We start from the raw sequence: 16,195 nt of genomic DNA on the forward strand, positions 1-16,195 counted from the left end.
AGTGACATCATTCCTCCCTCCAACCTCTCTAAGCTTGATCTTCTACTAACTCTGAGTTGAGGGAGAGGACCCAACCATCTTCCATCTCCCACTTGAGTTCCTTTGATCTTTTGTAGTCCTAATGGCTCATCCCCCAGGCTATCACCTCACGAGGAAGTTAGCCTTCCTTAATTAGTACAGTGGTACCTCTGGTTAAGAACTTGATTCGTTCCGGAGGTCTGTTCTTAACCTGAAACTGTTCTTAACCTGAGGTACCACTTTAGCCACCACCACACAATTTCTGTTCTCATCCTGAAGCAAAGTTCTTAACCCAAGGTTCTATTTCTGGGTTAGCAGAGTCTGTAACCTGAAGCGTCTGTAACCCAAAGTACCACTGTTGATTCTGGGGGATTAGCATTGTCTAGCACAGTGTTTCCCAACCTTGTGCCTCCAGCTGTTTTTGGACTACAATTCCCATCATCCCTTGCCACTGGTCTTGCTAGTCAGGGATGATGGGAGTTGTAGTTCAAAAACAGCTGGAGGCACAAGATTGGGAAACACTGGTCTAGCACACAACTTAATACACATGGGTCTGGATTAATGCATATGAGTCTGGCACCCATGTCTTAACATTCCAAGCATTGATTAAATTCTATCATTTGCTCGATTCAGAGATTACAGTGGTCTAGCACCCACAAACGCATAGCACTGTGTTATACGGTGATTGACAATCAACAGAGAACCACAGCAGAATGTCAGGTGCACTATTTAGGTGTATATGAAGGCAGCATATAGCCTTTCCTGCAGCAAACATTCCTGCAGCTCCGAAAATAAAAACAAAGATTTTTTTGTTCTGGTGGGCTTTTGGTTTTGAATTAGATCGCCTGCTGCTTAGTTTATTTGATTCCTGCTTTTAAAATCTAAAGTATCATTAGGACAAGTAGTCTGTGTTCTGCATGAGACTTGCATTGCAGGAAGCCCAGGAGCTAAGTGGCATGCTCAGGATCCCAGCTACACTGACTCCTACCAGTGGTCCCTAGTGATGTGCTAACTTTAGAATTAGAGGCATCAACATCTGAATACCAATCTCTGGAAAACATGATCAGGCAGTGAGTGCTCTTGGCCCTCGTGACCTGCTTGTGGGTGTCGAACAGGAATCTTGTTGACCATAATGGGAAGCAGGGTGTTGAGCTAGATAGGCCTTTAGGTGGATCCAGCAAAATTGTTCTTATGTTCTTAGCTAGAGATAAGCAGGTGATGTTCAAATAATGAGCAGATGGCTTGTATTCTGAAGATCATTGCATCTCCACTTGAAATGGTATCAGCCAGCAGGTGGGAAATACCTCTGAGATCTTGGATAGTTGCTGCCCAACAGAATGAATGGTCCTCAGTTATTGATTTTTTAATTGAGATTTTCTCATAATACAGTAAAATTGCAGGTGCAGAAAATACAAAACAAAGGACGAAAACAGAAGACAAGAAAAGGGCAATAGAAATAAAGAGAGGAAACACAGAGAAAAATTAATCAAAAGACACATTAGCAAAAAAAAATGCTAAAGAGGAACTTTTCCACTTTTTGTTAAACAATATTTATTTTAAGCTGTTTCAGAATCATTTATTTCTTTTTCCCAAGAAAAGTCCAAGACAGCATGTGTGGGACGTTTACATAGTTACGACTTGTCCCATACACAAAACAGGCGGCAAGATATCAGACCCAACAGGTTAGTCCCATTTTGCAAGCTCTGAGCTCAGCCTGGAAGCCTGAGAATTAAGTGTTTGTGTGGGCTTGCAAAGCTGCAGGCAACATCACTGTGGCCACGAAAAATCAGGGAGAGGGTGTGGACTACCCACGTAGCTTTGCAGTGAGAGCACCATTTCCCTGGTAATTACACAGCAATGGAAGTTTATCTTGGCCACAAATACACACAGAGAACCATGCAGTTCTAAAGTAGAAAGAGGTGGAAGCTCAACAACTCTGGCTCCCTAAAAAAAGCTCACTAACTTTGGTCTATCCAATGGGTAAAGGTAAAGGGACCCCTGACCATTAGGTCCAGTCGTGACCGACTCTGGGGTTGCGGCGTTCATCTCATTTTATTGGCCAAGGGAGCCGGCATACAGCTTCCGGGTCATGTGGCCAGCATGACTAAGCCGCTTCTGGCAAACCAGAGCAGCGCACAGAGACGCCGTTTACCTTCCCGCTGGAGCTGTACCTATTTATCTACTTGCACTTTGACATGCTTTCGAACTGCTAGGTTGGCAGGAGCAGGGACCGAGCAATGGGAGCTCACTCTGTCACAGGGATTCGAACCGCCAACCTTCTGATCGGCAAGTCCTAGGCTCTGTGGTTTAACCCACAGTGCCACCCGCATCCCCAATCCAATGGGTAGATCACTGCTAGTTTTTTATAGTGGGAGTAGATTGCAGTCTCTTGGAAGTTGGACAGCCCTGCTATAGGGGATATCTGCTCTATTGTTCTTTTTTTGTGTGGCCCATAGATTGGGGATTTTCATTTGAGAAGGCCACACCTTCAGGCCTGAAGCTTTGGTCTTCATGCCTAGCAACTGTCATTCTTTTATTCATTGGATTTATATTCTGTGTTGGGTCTATTAAGTTGTAAGCCTGCGAGCAGCGACTGTCTTTGAGACTCTGTACAGTGCTTAGTAAATTGTAGGTGTTTTATAAGCAATGCACAATCTTGTATTCCACCAACTTGACTCAAAAGTCTCCTCAAGGCACCTCAATTGCACCTTAAAATTGTGAACAATACACTGCAATGTATCCATGAACTACAATGAATTAAAGTGCCATAAAATATGACACAAACAAATAGTTGCACTATGATCTGCTACATTGCACTAACATTGAACCTGACTTCCCAGAGTGGTGAGAAACCCTCAGTGCAGAACTACCAGGCTTAGTTTTATTTGGATGTTGGAGGTGACTTACAGCATATATTAATAAATATTTGCTATATTAAAGTAAAAGTGGCCATGTTGGCTCCTAAGAATAGTTCAAAAATTCATTTATCAGGCAAATCAAAACAGCACAAAATATTGTGCCTGCTTTCAAGCTAGGTCTACACTATAAAAAAAGGTAAAGAACCCTTGGACAGTTAAGTCCAGTCAAAGGCGACTATGGGGTGTGGCGCTCATCTCGATTTCAGGCTGAGGGAGCTGGTGTTTGTCCACAGACAGCTTTCCAGTTCACGTGGCCAGCATGACTAAGCTGCTTCTGGCAATGGAACACCTTGACGGAAACCAGAGCACACAGAAATGCCGTTCATTTTCCTGCTGCAGCGGTACCTATTTATCTACTTACACTGGTGTGCTTTCGAACTGCTAGCTTGGCAGGTGCTGGGACAGAACAATGGGAGCTCACCCAGTCACGGGGATTTGAACCTCTGACCTTCTGATCGGCAAGCCCAAGAAGCTCAGTGGTTTAGACCACAGCACCACCCGCATCCTTTACCTTTACCTTCCACACTATACATTTACAGCACATTCAATGCACGTTTAACCACAAGACTTCCAACTGTTGTCTTCCCGTCCCCACAAACATCAATTCCCAGCTCTCTTTAAGAAACTACTGTTCTCATGGTTCTTTTCAGGAAGCCATGGGGTTTAAATGTGCGCTTGATGTGCTTTAGAATTTTCAAATGCATGGTGTGGATTGCTTCACCAGATAAGATGGTAAGGAAATAAATTGGGGAAGGGAGGGGGGGGAATGGATTGGGCTAACACAGAAGCCATGGAGTCTGCATCTGGTCTTGGCCTTAAGGCAGAATGGGGCAAGAAGGTGGCAGACATTCAGATGAAGCTCTTTAAGGTGCTAGACAGGTTTCAAGTAGTTGCAGCAAGGCCTGCTGGGAAGAAGAAACAGAACAATAGTTTGATTTCCCCATCAGACACAAGAACTGGCTTCTGCCCAGGTCCGTCTCCATCCGTAGGCAAAATGCATAAGCTCCTTGATAAGCAGAGAACAGGAATCCAAAGAAACCAGGCGGTGTTTCTACCAGCAAAGGTGGAGATTAATTTTTGGTGGCGTGCTAGACAATAAGTCAATAGATGACAAATTGGGTAGCTTCACCCAGCTGTCAGAGGGAACTGTTCTCTCAGTGAATGAAGTCCCATTTTCTGGTGGCGTAAAACCCTCTTCCTCCAGTTTATTATCCTCCCTTGTTGAATGACTAAATTTGGCATTTTCCAAGTCACAGGAAAAGCCCATGTTGGCCCATAAGAAAGATTCTCATTCCATATTAGGGATTCCACCACCACCACCCCCAAAAAAATGTCTTAATGGTTAGTTCCCACTGATGAAATTTCAGTGGATTAGCCTGGACTGTTAACAATCAATCTGCATAAAAAAGGGAGTATTCATGATTGTAACTTTGAAATTGGGGCTGCTTTTTAAAAAAAACCTGTGATGTTCTGTTGCCACTTCTTTCTGGTCATGACAAGGGAGAATTAGATGATGTGGTTACTCCCCTAAGGCAGTTCTACTTCACACCCACACTATATATTTAAAATGCATGGCTTCCCCAAAAGAATTCTGGATACTGTAGTTTACTCCTTACAGAGCTATGATTCCCATCACTCTTAACAAGCGACAGTTCTGAGGATTCTTGGGGGGAGGGAACCATGTATGGTGTAGACTTGACCTTATTTCTGATCTCAGTGTCATGGAGACGGGGAGCAACCACTGTGTGGAATCAACCCCAGTGTCAGGGCAGCACCCCAGTACATAGGCCGCTATTGTATTTTACTATTATTTCTAATGCTTAAAATCTGTATGTGCATAAGGAAAAGGGAATGTGGCTCTGGCCTCACCAACATTTGGCTCCAGCCCTTCCCACCACTGCCATGGAACCCCTCCAGAAGATGTGTCATGAAGGGGAGGCAGCCCTCAGCTTGAAATAATGTTCCTTATTCCTGCCAACCTGCTCCAGAGCAGGAGCGTCCATCTTGGATTGGCTTGAGGAAGCCAGGGCAGTGTGTGATAGTCTTTACAATGGCCCCTCCTGTCAGCACCAAAGACCACCAGTCACCACTGGGTGCCTGTGCCAAGCCTAGTTCACACCTGTATGTCTATTCTTCGATTACTGCAACATCCAGGGAGGTTTTGATGTGTGAATGGGCCTTCTCAGTCCTTGTTGCATTGAAAACATTCCATTGACTTAATATACTTGTTAACACTCTTTCTGGTCTTGCCACCGTTCATCATAATTAAAATCTCTCTCAGGTGCCGGGCAGATGTTGCCAGGTGCTTTGGGGGCCAATGTCTTAGGAATGACTCACACAAAGGTGTGGCAGCCTAGCTAGCAAGCACTGGGTTTCAGTACATGTTTCTGATGCAAGATCTCCTGTAGGCAAGGGAAGGTTGGAGACTGATGGGGAACTCAATGCTAAAAGAGGAATATAACAGAATTGCTTCTGTTGGGGGGGGGAGTTGCAAGGAGTGACTTTTGATCTATTTAATTCTCTCTGTTTCCTTCCTCTTCCCCAAATTGATAGATAATATCTCTCTTCTGGTCTGCAGACTTCTCGCATGTCTAACTCAGCTTCTGTGAAGCTGAGGGTGGAGACAGTTTATAGCCAGCAAGAACAGACCCAGTAGCGGAGAACAGCAGGTGAGAACCAGAAGCTTTTGTCCAGGTGAAAGAATAGCATTGGACTTGCTCGTCTGTAAAGAGGCTTCCTTAACTGCCCTCTCTGTAGTTACTTCCCTGATTATCCCAGGTTGGACAGTGATGTTCATTGCAAGCCTTCCAACATTTCTGGTTGGGAAAGCGGGACACACACCCCCATACACCTCCCACCCCACCCCACTTGAACTCTGTGTGCCTGATTTTCCACACATGCACCAATGCAGACTTTTCAAAAGGGAGAAGCAGCAGTGCAAAGCCGTTTCTCACTCTCAGCAGTGATCTGTCATTCAAAAGCACTTTTTTTCTTTCCCCACTCCTCTTCCCCATCTCCAAAACACTTTTGGGTGGGCACAAAATTGACAGCAGGCCAGAAACAGCTTGTCGGCTGCCATAGTCAATGTCATGATTCCGTTGACTTAGATGGAATAGTTGACATAGATGGCTGCCATTCAGAGGCCTTGTTACCGGCATACAGTTATCAATCTGCAAATGCTACATTTGGGCTAGTGCGATGGTAGTAGGGAAGTCACTCTGTTGCTGAACAAGAGTTGAGAATTATCCCTCCCCACAAGATTTCTTTTTTTCCTGTCCTGTGCTACCACCACCCACCAACGTTCTGCAGTGCCTCCTGTCTTTTGTACTACACACCATCAAACTGTTATTAAACTCTGGAATTTATGCTAGAGGGCTAAAATGATATGTGAACCATTAATGCTGTTGCCATAAGCATAGAGAAATGAACCTAGTAGAGGAAGAAAGAAAGATTTGTTCTGAATCTCTTGGAAGAGCTTCAGCCTATCTTGTGATGAGGGGAGGGGGTGGAAGAATACAAGGCGAGCAAAGCCACACAAACCACAAAAGCAGCCGTTTGGCCTGCAGCCTGGTTTTGCGCCGCTCTACAGATTTAATTATACAGATGCTGCTCTTGCAGAGAAGTTATTTCGTCCCCCCTTAAAAAAAAAAAAGCATTTTCCGTTCAGAATGAGTCACAATTGGTCTGGTCTACCAAATGTGGGTAGATTTCAAAAGATGCGGAATTTTCTGGAAGGGCCTTTTGCACCAAACTGTTTGCTCGCTCTTTTTGAAAGAAGCATTAGGGCTGCCTCAAGACACACCCAGCCAAGGATGGATGGGAGGTTTGGCCACCAGCTGAACAAACCCTGAGACCCCAAGCTGGCAGGCTTCACCCTCTTCCCCTTTTAGCAGCCATGCATGAGTCTTCCCCACCTGGTGGCTTTCTCAGGTGCTTGAGTGCAGGTGCAGATTAACAACAGGGATCGGCCGAGATGCACCAAGCTTCGCCAACCTGATGCCCTCCAGATGTTCTGGACTACAAATCCCATCAGTCCCAGCCAGCACGCTGGATTCCATTCTGTGCTGGGTGCTTTAGCAGAAAAGCAAGACAGATCTTTGTTTCTTGTTACATGCATTTCAACTGTACTTATTAGAATGATTACAAAAAACACTTGCCCCCCCCCCACCACCACCACATCCATCCAGCAAGCTCTCCTATTATAGTTGCTGAAATGTTGCAACACTTATCTTCTCGGTGGGGTGCTGAACCAGAGATCCTTGCATGCAACGTGTATTCTCCTGTATCTCTGCCAAGAAGGAATCACCAAACCAAGAGTCAAGTCAATGCTATCAAGCACTGACTGGCTGCTAGCGTGGAAGGGGTGAGGAAGATGCCTTGATTTGAAACCCACATGCACAAGCCAATGTTCCTTGCTATAACATTTGAGAAGACTGTCCCTCTGTTTGGCGGCACATATCCAGCACAAGAACGGCATGTGAACATACTCCCTGGACAATGTGAGCACAAACCAAGCAAAGGTTGGAATTTTCAGCAATAACCCTTTGTTCTTGCAATATGGAATAAGTGCAATGATATCCTTCGCTCGGATATTGGAAGTTGTGGTACGGGTTGTTGGCTTCTAAGGAATTTGTTCTTAATCGCACCTGTTGAGGTATATGATGCTGCCTGTCTGTAGTACATTTATTCTGTCGTGTACTACAAATGGAAAAGCTGGCAGTCTGGAGACTGAGATGTTGCGTGGGAACAAGCCAGCCACAGTTTGAAGCGCTTAGTGTCACTATAGACTTATATAGTAACCCTGTCATATAATGTCTTTAATGAAGGTGTGAGGAATCTTTGGCCCTCCATAGGTCCTCTCAACTGCAGGGTGTGTGTATATTTTGATGCCAGTATTTTCTACATTCTTGGAATGGGCAAGGAAATTGATCGTTCATTGGGTGGGGCTGTTACTATTGGGTTTCCCAACCTTACCCTGGTTGTGTTTAACATCCACCTAGCTGGTAACAATGGGCTGGTAACGAGGTTAATCTGCCAATATGGTAGCTAAAAGCATGGGACTAGAGCATGGTATGGTAGCTATTTCAGATGGATAAATGTGGAGAACAGGGGTGTGGCCCTATATATGTGTCATGCGGGTGAGGCCCTAGTGGTGGCTTTGGGACAGAAGAAGCCATGCATGCCAAGATGTGCAAAAACTAAAGAGGACTAGGGTTCTCTTTCTCTCCCTACTCTAATTCCGGAGATGATGGCAAAAAGGAGCAAATATTTAGGTTTAAAATCTCAAAGTGGGAGAAGAGTTGGGCGGCAGAACCAATTATTAGAAGATGTTGTTGAGTGTCCATCACTGCTTGTTGGACAAAGATGTGATAAGTTGATTTGAGCATGGATAATGGCTTAAATAGTCAAGACACTTCCAGCTCAGTAAATCCTGTTTTTTCCCTGCATTTCAGAGCTGTGAAGCCACATTAGAGTGTTTGGCCACAGGCCACAGACTTAACTGTCTGTAAAGTTTTCAAACATTTTCATATCTGTGTTACATAAATACACACCGTTTCTTCCATACGTTGATTTTATTCTTTTGCCTTCTTCTATAAAGGCCGTTTATTCCAATATCTCTCTGCATCTTTTGGCTTCGGTACTTCTAACTGCTCTCGGCTCTTTTTTTAAACAAAGAGGCCCGGGACTGTGCCTGCCAACTGCCATGTTTAATTTTTAAAAAGATCCTGGACAATAAAACCCTCTCATTGTAAAACTATTTTTCCACTGGCTTCGTCACTGCCGCACTTAGCTGGATGTTCCCTCTCCCAGCAAATGGCTGGGATGCATCATGAAAGCCGCCTTCAGCATCCACAAGGAAGGCTGTGCCACATCCCCCACAAATTGCTGCCGCCACCCCCTTCTCCGCCCATCTTCTGCTGCTGCCTTTGGATTGGTCATTGGAGCTTGTGACTCCTCAGCTGCTAGCCTATATAAGGGCAAGGGAGTGGCACTCTCGTCCCCCACAACTTGGAGCAAGGACCCAAGTGAGCTACAGGAGCAAACAGCTTGGAAGGACAGCATCATGCCTGTGAGTCTGGGGAGAAGGTGGGGGGGGGGCAGCTGATGGGTATCACTGACTGCCCACAGGGGCAGGCGCTCCAATGCACCAAGGGCTCTGGAGTGCCAGCCTCTCTTAGTGCTGGAAATCTGCAGGCATGTCAGCGAGGCTGAAGGGAGAGAGTCCTGCTATCGATTGATGGTGCTTTTTTTATGAGTTGTGCTGATTCATCTGTAGTGAGATAGGTTGTTTGGCTATTAGACTGTGTGTTCTCCTCGCATGCCGCAATCAAGAGGAGGGTTGTGGTCAGGGGAGAACACCATAGCAATGGGGACCCTGCAACCCTCTCTTTCTCAGAAGAGCATGTTTGTAGCAAAGTGAAGATTGGAGTTCTGCTTAAATTTGCATTTGCGATGATTCATTTTTCCTAGTCTTCAGCCTATAAGCTTCCCACCACACACAGAGACATGCACCAGATAGGACAAGTTGCTGGAACTAGCTACTTCTGGCGCCAGACTATCTTGTGCCCAGACTCTCTAATCCCATTTTTGAAACTTGCTCGGAGCCCGGAGTAATAATGAATGAATTATAAGCACTTAAAGGCACCTGTTGGATGTGAGAGATGGGAATGTTCAAAGGCAGCTGGGCGTGGCTCAAAACATCTGCCAACGGCCAGTTAAGCCTTTCCCTTCTTGCTAGGAGGAAAAAATATATATCATTTTCACTTCTTTCTTTCACTTCTAACTTAGGCTGCTACCTTCTTGTTGCTGGCCCTGCTCCCAACACAGGAACTAAGATGAGGGTGCTTTTCCTCCAGCTCTTTCTCTGTGGCAGGAAAAGCCCCACTTGTTTAATTCAGGCTGCTGCTTAAAAGGAGCAAGGTTTTATACCCATTTTACTGATTGGATGGCTGAGGTTGCAAGTGGTGCACTAACTTCTCTGTTCATCTGAAGCAGGAGAGGTGAGGACCATGCTCCCTTGCATGGGGTATCAGGGAGTCTGGAAGCAGGACACTCAGAGCCACATGCCCAATAGTCTGGGCTGATGGGAGTTGTAGTTCCAGCATCCACAGGTTTCCCATCACCGCCCGACAAGCTGGTGCTTAAGAGTGTCCTGGTTGATTTAATTCATCTGATGAAAACAGACTCTTGCCTGCCAAACCTAACGCCACAAAAATTGCCAGATATTTAGTTATTTGAAATAACTAGGTGAAAAAAAGTATTAACCTGCTTTGGAGCTTAGGAATCAAATGTGCTACATGCCCACATTTTTGTTTCGGATTTCTTTTTAGTGGGTGACGAATAACATGACATCATCTTTCATTAGAGGTGGCCCTCTGGGTGCTGTTGACTACAACTCCCATCATCTCTGACCGCTAGCCATGCCGGCTGGGGCTGATGGGAGCTGGAGTCTAGTGATATCTGGAGGGCCGCAGATTCCCTGTCCCCCTCTTAGTTAAGCAGGAAAACGGGGGCAAGTTTCCTGAGGGCAGTTCATCTGCAATAATATAATCAGACCAGAATTTACTGCTGCCTGGCAGAGGGAGAGAACAAATCACTCCTCTCTCAATTCCTTCTCTAGGGAATTACTTGCACCAGCCTGCATGTGGCCCCCGGCGTCCGTCTTGCTGTGAAAGGTGATATCCCAGCAGGAGCTAAGAGGTAAGCTGGTTTCACAGGAAGAGATTACCTTTGGGCACGCAGACATTCCAAACTTGCATGGGCCTTGGGAAGCTTTGGCTCTCATGGCTTCCCCCAAAGAATCCTGGGCATTGTTCAAACAAATTGAAAACTGTGTTGCAGACCTGCACTGCCCCTCATATTCCAGATATCCAAACTCCAAGGGATTCACCGGAATGACTGTTGAACTAGCGTGGAGCACTAGGGCTCATCTCCATTGTCGTTTGACAGTAATGATGTTCCCTGTATGACATTCTCCTCAAAATCACTGGCTGCCCACCCCCTTTCCCTGCTCTTACTCCAGATTTTCTCATTCCCTCTCCTTTCTGGAGTATCCTCGATATGAGAAAGTCTGGATTAAGGAGAGAGAAGGAAGCATAAAAAGGCAGTGGTTGGAAGAAAACTTCATATACACAACAGGGAATTAATGAAGACTCAGGAAACTTACTGCCCACCTTATGGATAAGTCCGTAGCTATGCCCTTGGTGGCATGGGAGGGAGGAGGGAGACCTAGGGGTAAAACTGCTCCCCATTAAGCTACAGAGAGGAAGCCCATTTCCCTTGGTCTTAGGGTGTGTCCACACCAGAGCAAAAGGTGGACCCCATCCCAGGTTGTCTCCAGATCTCCTCCCTCCTTAAATGTGGAATTTTTTTCTGATCCTGGCCATGTCAGACATTCTAAGGTTTGGAGGGGGGACACACACCTGCATTTAAAAGGGCAAGCCTGAGATGGGGAGGGGTTTGTGTAGAGGATGCCATGTGTCCCAACAGGAATGGGGAAACAAGCCGGTGCAAATACACATTTTTCTCCATTGTGGAGAAACCCTTGCTTTTGTGGAAATTGCCAAGAAGGGGAAGGAGTAATGCCCACCCCCAGCAGTATTTTCCAGTGCGTTACATCGGAACTTAGACGAGCTCGTAGCCTCGCCTCCCCCATGCTTGTGCTGCTCCTGCCAAGAGCCTAAACAGAACCAGATGTTGGAAGCAACCATCCTTCTCCCTCCCCCCCCCACATCCGCCCCTTCAGTCTCCTCTTGCAAAGCCTTTCTCCACTGAATGCCCACTTTACACAGTCAAGACCCGCTTGGTGCTGTTGCCAGGAAGAATGTACATCTTCTCCAGACGAACGCACTGCTTTTTCTCTTTCCTCATTGTGGTTTTCCGCTTGGGAGTCCCTCCGCTGTCCCAGATTTACAAGCGTCTCGATTTTGTAGGGCAAGCTGTACAATCCATCCCACAGCAATCAGGGTAAGCATTTAAACGAGAGCACAGAACTTTGCCTACTTTCAAGGAGCAGCCACAGTTGTGTAAGAGCAATGAATGTGCAGGGGGTCGGAGATACAAATAGCAGCCAACAGGGGGCTTCACTTAGCAGCAGTGGAGCATCTGGGGTTGGCCATTGGAACCAAAGTCCAGGGTCCAAAGCCAGCATACTCATGAGGCTCGGTGAGGCAGTCGCCTCGGGTGGCAGGCAGAGCTAGGAGTGGCGTCAGATCTGGACCACTCCCTGCCTCCTCCACTGCTGCTGCCTCCAACTCAGCCACTACCACACCTCCTCCAATATTCCCACCACTGCCACCTGCTCCTCTTCAGCCTTCTTTTTCTCTCCGCTGCCACCTTCACCACTCCAGGGCTTCACTGGGCAGCCTCTTCACGTGAGGTGGCAGCAGAGAAAAGGCAGTGCTTCCCTCCGCCATTTTCCTTTTTTGCCTCAAGCGGCAAAATGTCCTGAGCAGGTATGGCAACCTCAGCACCTGTGTGGGTACTGGCATGCCAGCCCAGGACTTAATGCCAGAGCTAAGTCAGACTGTTGCTCCATCTAGCTCTAAACCGCCTGCAGTGACTGGCAACAGCTCTCCCAAGATTTCGGGAAAGCGTCTCTCCCAGCCCTTTCTGGAGATACCAGGGATCGAACCTGGAGAACTTTCTGCATCTGAAGGAGATGCTCTGCCACAGAGCCACCGCCTTTCCCACGTTGACCTACGTATACCTCTGAAATACTTAAAAATGCACACCAAGCCGCTTCTAGATCTCACAGAGTGATGGAGTGCAGATAGGGGCGGGAAGAAGACGGAACATTTGCCAAAAGAATCTGCATGTTTGAGACACCCCCCTAATCCGCACCAGGTTGGATTCAATCCTGAGCAAAGTTTAGCTTGTGGGGATTGGATTGAGATGAAAGGAGAAGAGTTTATGAATCAGGGGTGGGGAATAAGGGCTCTCCTAAAGCAGCAAACTGAAGGAGGCTGCAATTGCATAGGCCAGAAACCAGCCCCATCAAAGGCCCAGCTGAGTAGTTCTGCTGGCTGACAGATTTCTTTGGCCAAAAAGACAGTAGCGGGGAGACAGCACCACACCCCTTTCTGTCTGCTGCACGATCACATGCTACAGCAGTGAAATCTAGCCACTGGAGGTTGTTCTAGTGCTTCCAGAAGACAAGGGTTGGAGCTGCCTTGGTTTCTTCTGAATTCTCATTATATGAGGAACTGTAACTGTTCAAAGAGAGGGCTTAATGAGCAAATGTTGGGAAATTCCAGCAATGCAAGAGGAGGTCTGTGGTTGGACAGCAGGGGGCCTCAGGGCCAAATCAGAGGGATTTTGGCTCCATCACTGGGAACGCTTGAAGGTGAACATGCCCAAACTCTTCCCATCTCCTTGTGATACCATCAGTGAAGCTTCCTAGTTTTTCATTCCCCAAACCTCCCTGGCTTGCACCTACATGGTGACACCTCCTCAAGGGTAGGGAGGATCACTCAAAAGAGGCAGATAATATTCTTCGATAAGGAGAGGTGTTGTGGAATTGCTTCAACTTGCCTCTAGGACAGGTAGAAGCAGCTTGCATTTTTCCATGAATAGAAACTGAGCAGAGGGATGGTCCTAGATCAAGGAAGCTTAACTTGTAGCCCTCCAGATGTTGCTGGATTGGAACTCCCATCCCCCCCGGCCATTTGCCATGCTGGCTGGGAGTTGCCGTCCAACATTTGGTGGGCTGTTGGTTGCCCCCACAAGATGATCTCCACAGTTGTGAACACATGGCCATGTGCTGTGGCTCCATTGTGCTCCCACTGCTGGTTTTTGAATCCCTGTACACACAATAATACCCACAACGTAGAGTACCGGTAGCTTCTTGTGCAATACTGTGGCTTGACGTGTTCCCCACTCCAAAGCCAGCTTGAACCCAATTTGAAAACGTAAACCATAATTCATCGGACAGAGGCAGTCCCACCCCCTTGCAAAGGTGCCAACTTGAGTAAAATATGGGCGGGGCAGGTAGGCCCTGCCCCACATAATCACAAGATGCGGTGCACACACACCATTTGAATTGCAATGCCCATCAATGGGGGGGAGGCTGGCGCCCTCAAATACTTTGGGGGGAGGGCTGAAGGGACCTCAGCACCTAGGAGTTGGCTTCTATGTGTGGACAGACAACTTGGAAACAAATCCAAGCATACTGATGCGCCTTGAAACACAGTGAGGGGAGGGAAATGACCTTGCTGAGTTTTAAGCAGGCAATGTCTACGTAGCCTAATTCTATGAGTCTGTGAAGTAACTTCTGCTATTGCAGCTTGTCTTGGGGAGGAACAAACGTCTCTTTTCATGAAAGCTAGCTTTTTTATCATCATTTAAAGCAGAAAGGCCCTGTGTGCTTAATCCTTTCCCCACCGGCTTGTTTCTCCACTCCAAATCACTCCCCGGCAACTCTTCTCTCTGTGGGAAAAGGCACCATTTGTCCCAGAGAGAGTGCCAGCTCTGTTATGCAGCAATGGGTGAACCAACTTGCTTCAGGTGGCACGGAGCGCGGAGCAGCTGCCACTGTGGTTCTCTGGGCAACTCTGAAGTAAACGTGGAGACACTAAGGGCTCCTCCACATGACCTATTTATTGAACATCTCTCCTGATTTGCTAGCACAAAGATTGCAGGGTATGTGTGCTTGTATGCGTTTAGATTGCACCCAGTCTTCATTGAGCATTTGAAGAGCATAGCAGTGGATCCCTGACACATGAGGGATTTGCAGTTAACTTCTGCTGCCTGTTTCAGTTGGGTCATCAACCTGGGCAAAGGCCAAAATGACATCATGCTGCATTTCAACTCGCGCTTCGATGCTCACGGGGACATCCGGACCATTGTCTGCAACTCCAAGATCAACGGGAAATGGGGCCAAGAACACAGGGAGACCAACTTCCCCTTCCAAGAGGGCAGCAGCGCGGAGGTGAGACTCGGATCTGCACAGGTTGTGGCAGGGGAAAGGGAGGACTGCATGTGGGTTTGAGTGGGAAAGTGTCATAAGGAGAGGCAACAAAGCCACGTTGGAAAGCGGCATGGATGGAGGACTCTGTAATGCATGAATATGGGGTGAAGGTGCTGCTGAGGTTTGGACTGGAGGCCCAGTTCCTATGCAACTGATCCAAACTGAGGTGATGCTTCCCTGCCCACCCCTATTCCAGCTTCCTGTCTGTGCACCTAGCAGCTGAAGGAGAAGCAAACATTCAACAGGTTGAGCTGCCTTAGAATGCAGATGATAGAGATCCTCGGGCTTTTGAGGCTCTCCCAAGGCCACAACCCTTGACACCCTCTCTGTGTGCTTTGGCCTGGCTGAATATTTCCTCAAATTCTGACATTGCCTTTTCCTTGCCTGGATGGGTGCTAGGGACAGGTGTGTGCATAGTAACTAACCTGCTGTCCAAAGGTAACATTTACCCATTTTGTGTCACCTGTTTTGACTCTGGTCCTAACCAACACTGGCCTGTGGCCCGCAGGCAGTTGCCCAGGAAGGATAACGGCCCTCAGTGTGGGGGGGGGCAGGGAGTAGGATCCCAATCCTGTAAGTATGGAAAGGAAACACTACCTGCTGGACATCTGCCTCTTCTGCTGTTCTAAAAAGGCCCAGGAATTCTGTCAAAAGCCAGCAAGCCCAGGATAGATGTGCATCTTCCACTAGCAGCCATCAGTCCAGTCACTTGATAACTAGAATGATAGAAGAGTTGGAAGCGAACACAAGGATCCTCTAGTCCAACCCACCCAAAAAAACAATGCAGGGATATTTTGCCCAATGTGTGGCTCAAACATATGACCCTGTGATTTAAGTGTCTCATGCTCTACCAAGTGAGCTATCCCTCTCAGCAGTTCGGATAACTGATGGTTGGTGCTCTTCTCATGCTGAAACCACCCCACCCCACCCCTTTTTCCCCCTCCTTCAGGTGCTCTTCACTCATGACAAAAACGAGGTGACCATCACATTGCCTGGCAACCATCAGTTCAAGGTCCCCAACAGCTCTCACATGGAAGGCATTGAATATGTCTGCATAGAAGGCGACTTTAACTTCAAAGGCATATCTCTCGGTTAAGCCTCTCCCGGTCTTGTCTTGCTCACCTCTCCTGCTCAATAAGGCAGCAAAATAAACACAGCTGAATTCTGGTGTAAACTGGTGATGTGTCTTTCTGAGTCTTTGCCACATGGTTCTTCCAGGGCCATCATTGCCATGGAGGCAGATGATGTTTGTGGTCAGTAGTAATAGATGCTTGTGGAATTTGCGGGGGGG

The 16,195-nt window shown here is 47.2% G+C and overlaps 1 protein-coding gene across 1 annotated transcript; it reads left to right on the top strand.

The window, feature by feature from the left end:
- Positions 1–8,751: 8,751 nt before the first annotated feature.
- On the top strand, positions 8,752–16,078 carry LGALS1 (galectin 1). Its single transcript, XM_081878759.1, has 4 exons — positions 8,752–9,006; positions 10,558–10,637; positions 14,694–14,865; positions 15,854–16,078. The coding sequence occupies exons 1-4, from the start codon at positions 8,767–8,769 to the stop codon at positions 15,998–16,000; spliced, it is 639 nt and encodes a 212-aa protein (XP_081734885.1). The 5' UTR covers positions 8,752–8,766; the 3' UTR covers positions 16,001–16,078.
- Positions 16,079–16,195: the final 117 nt, after the last annotated feature.

The sequence above is a fragment of the Podarcis erhardii genome, assembly GCF_964252035.2.
Source record: "Podarcis erhardii genome assembly, chromosome: 10".
Lineage (NCBI taxonomy): Eukaryota > Metazoa > Chordata > Lepidosauria > Squamata > Lacertidae > Podarcis > Podarcis erhardii.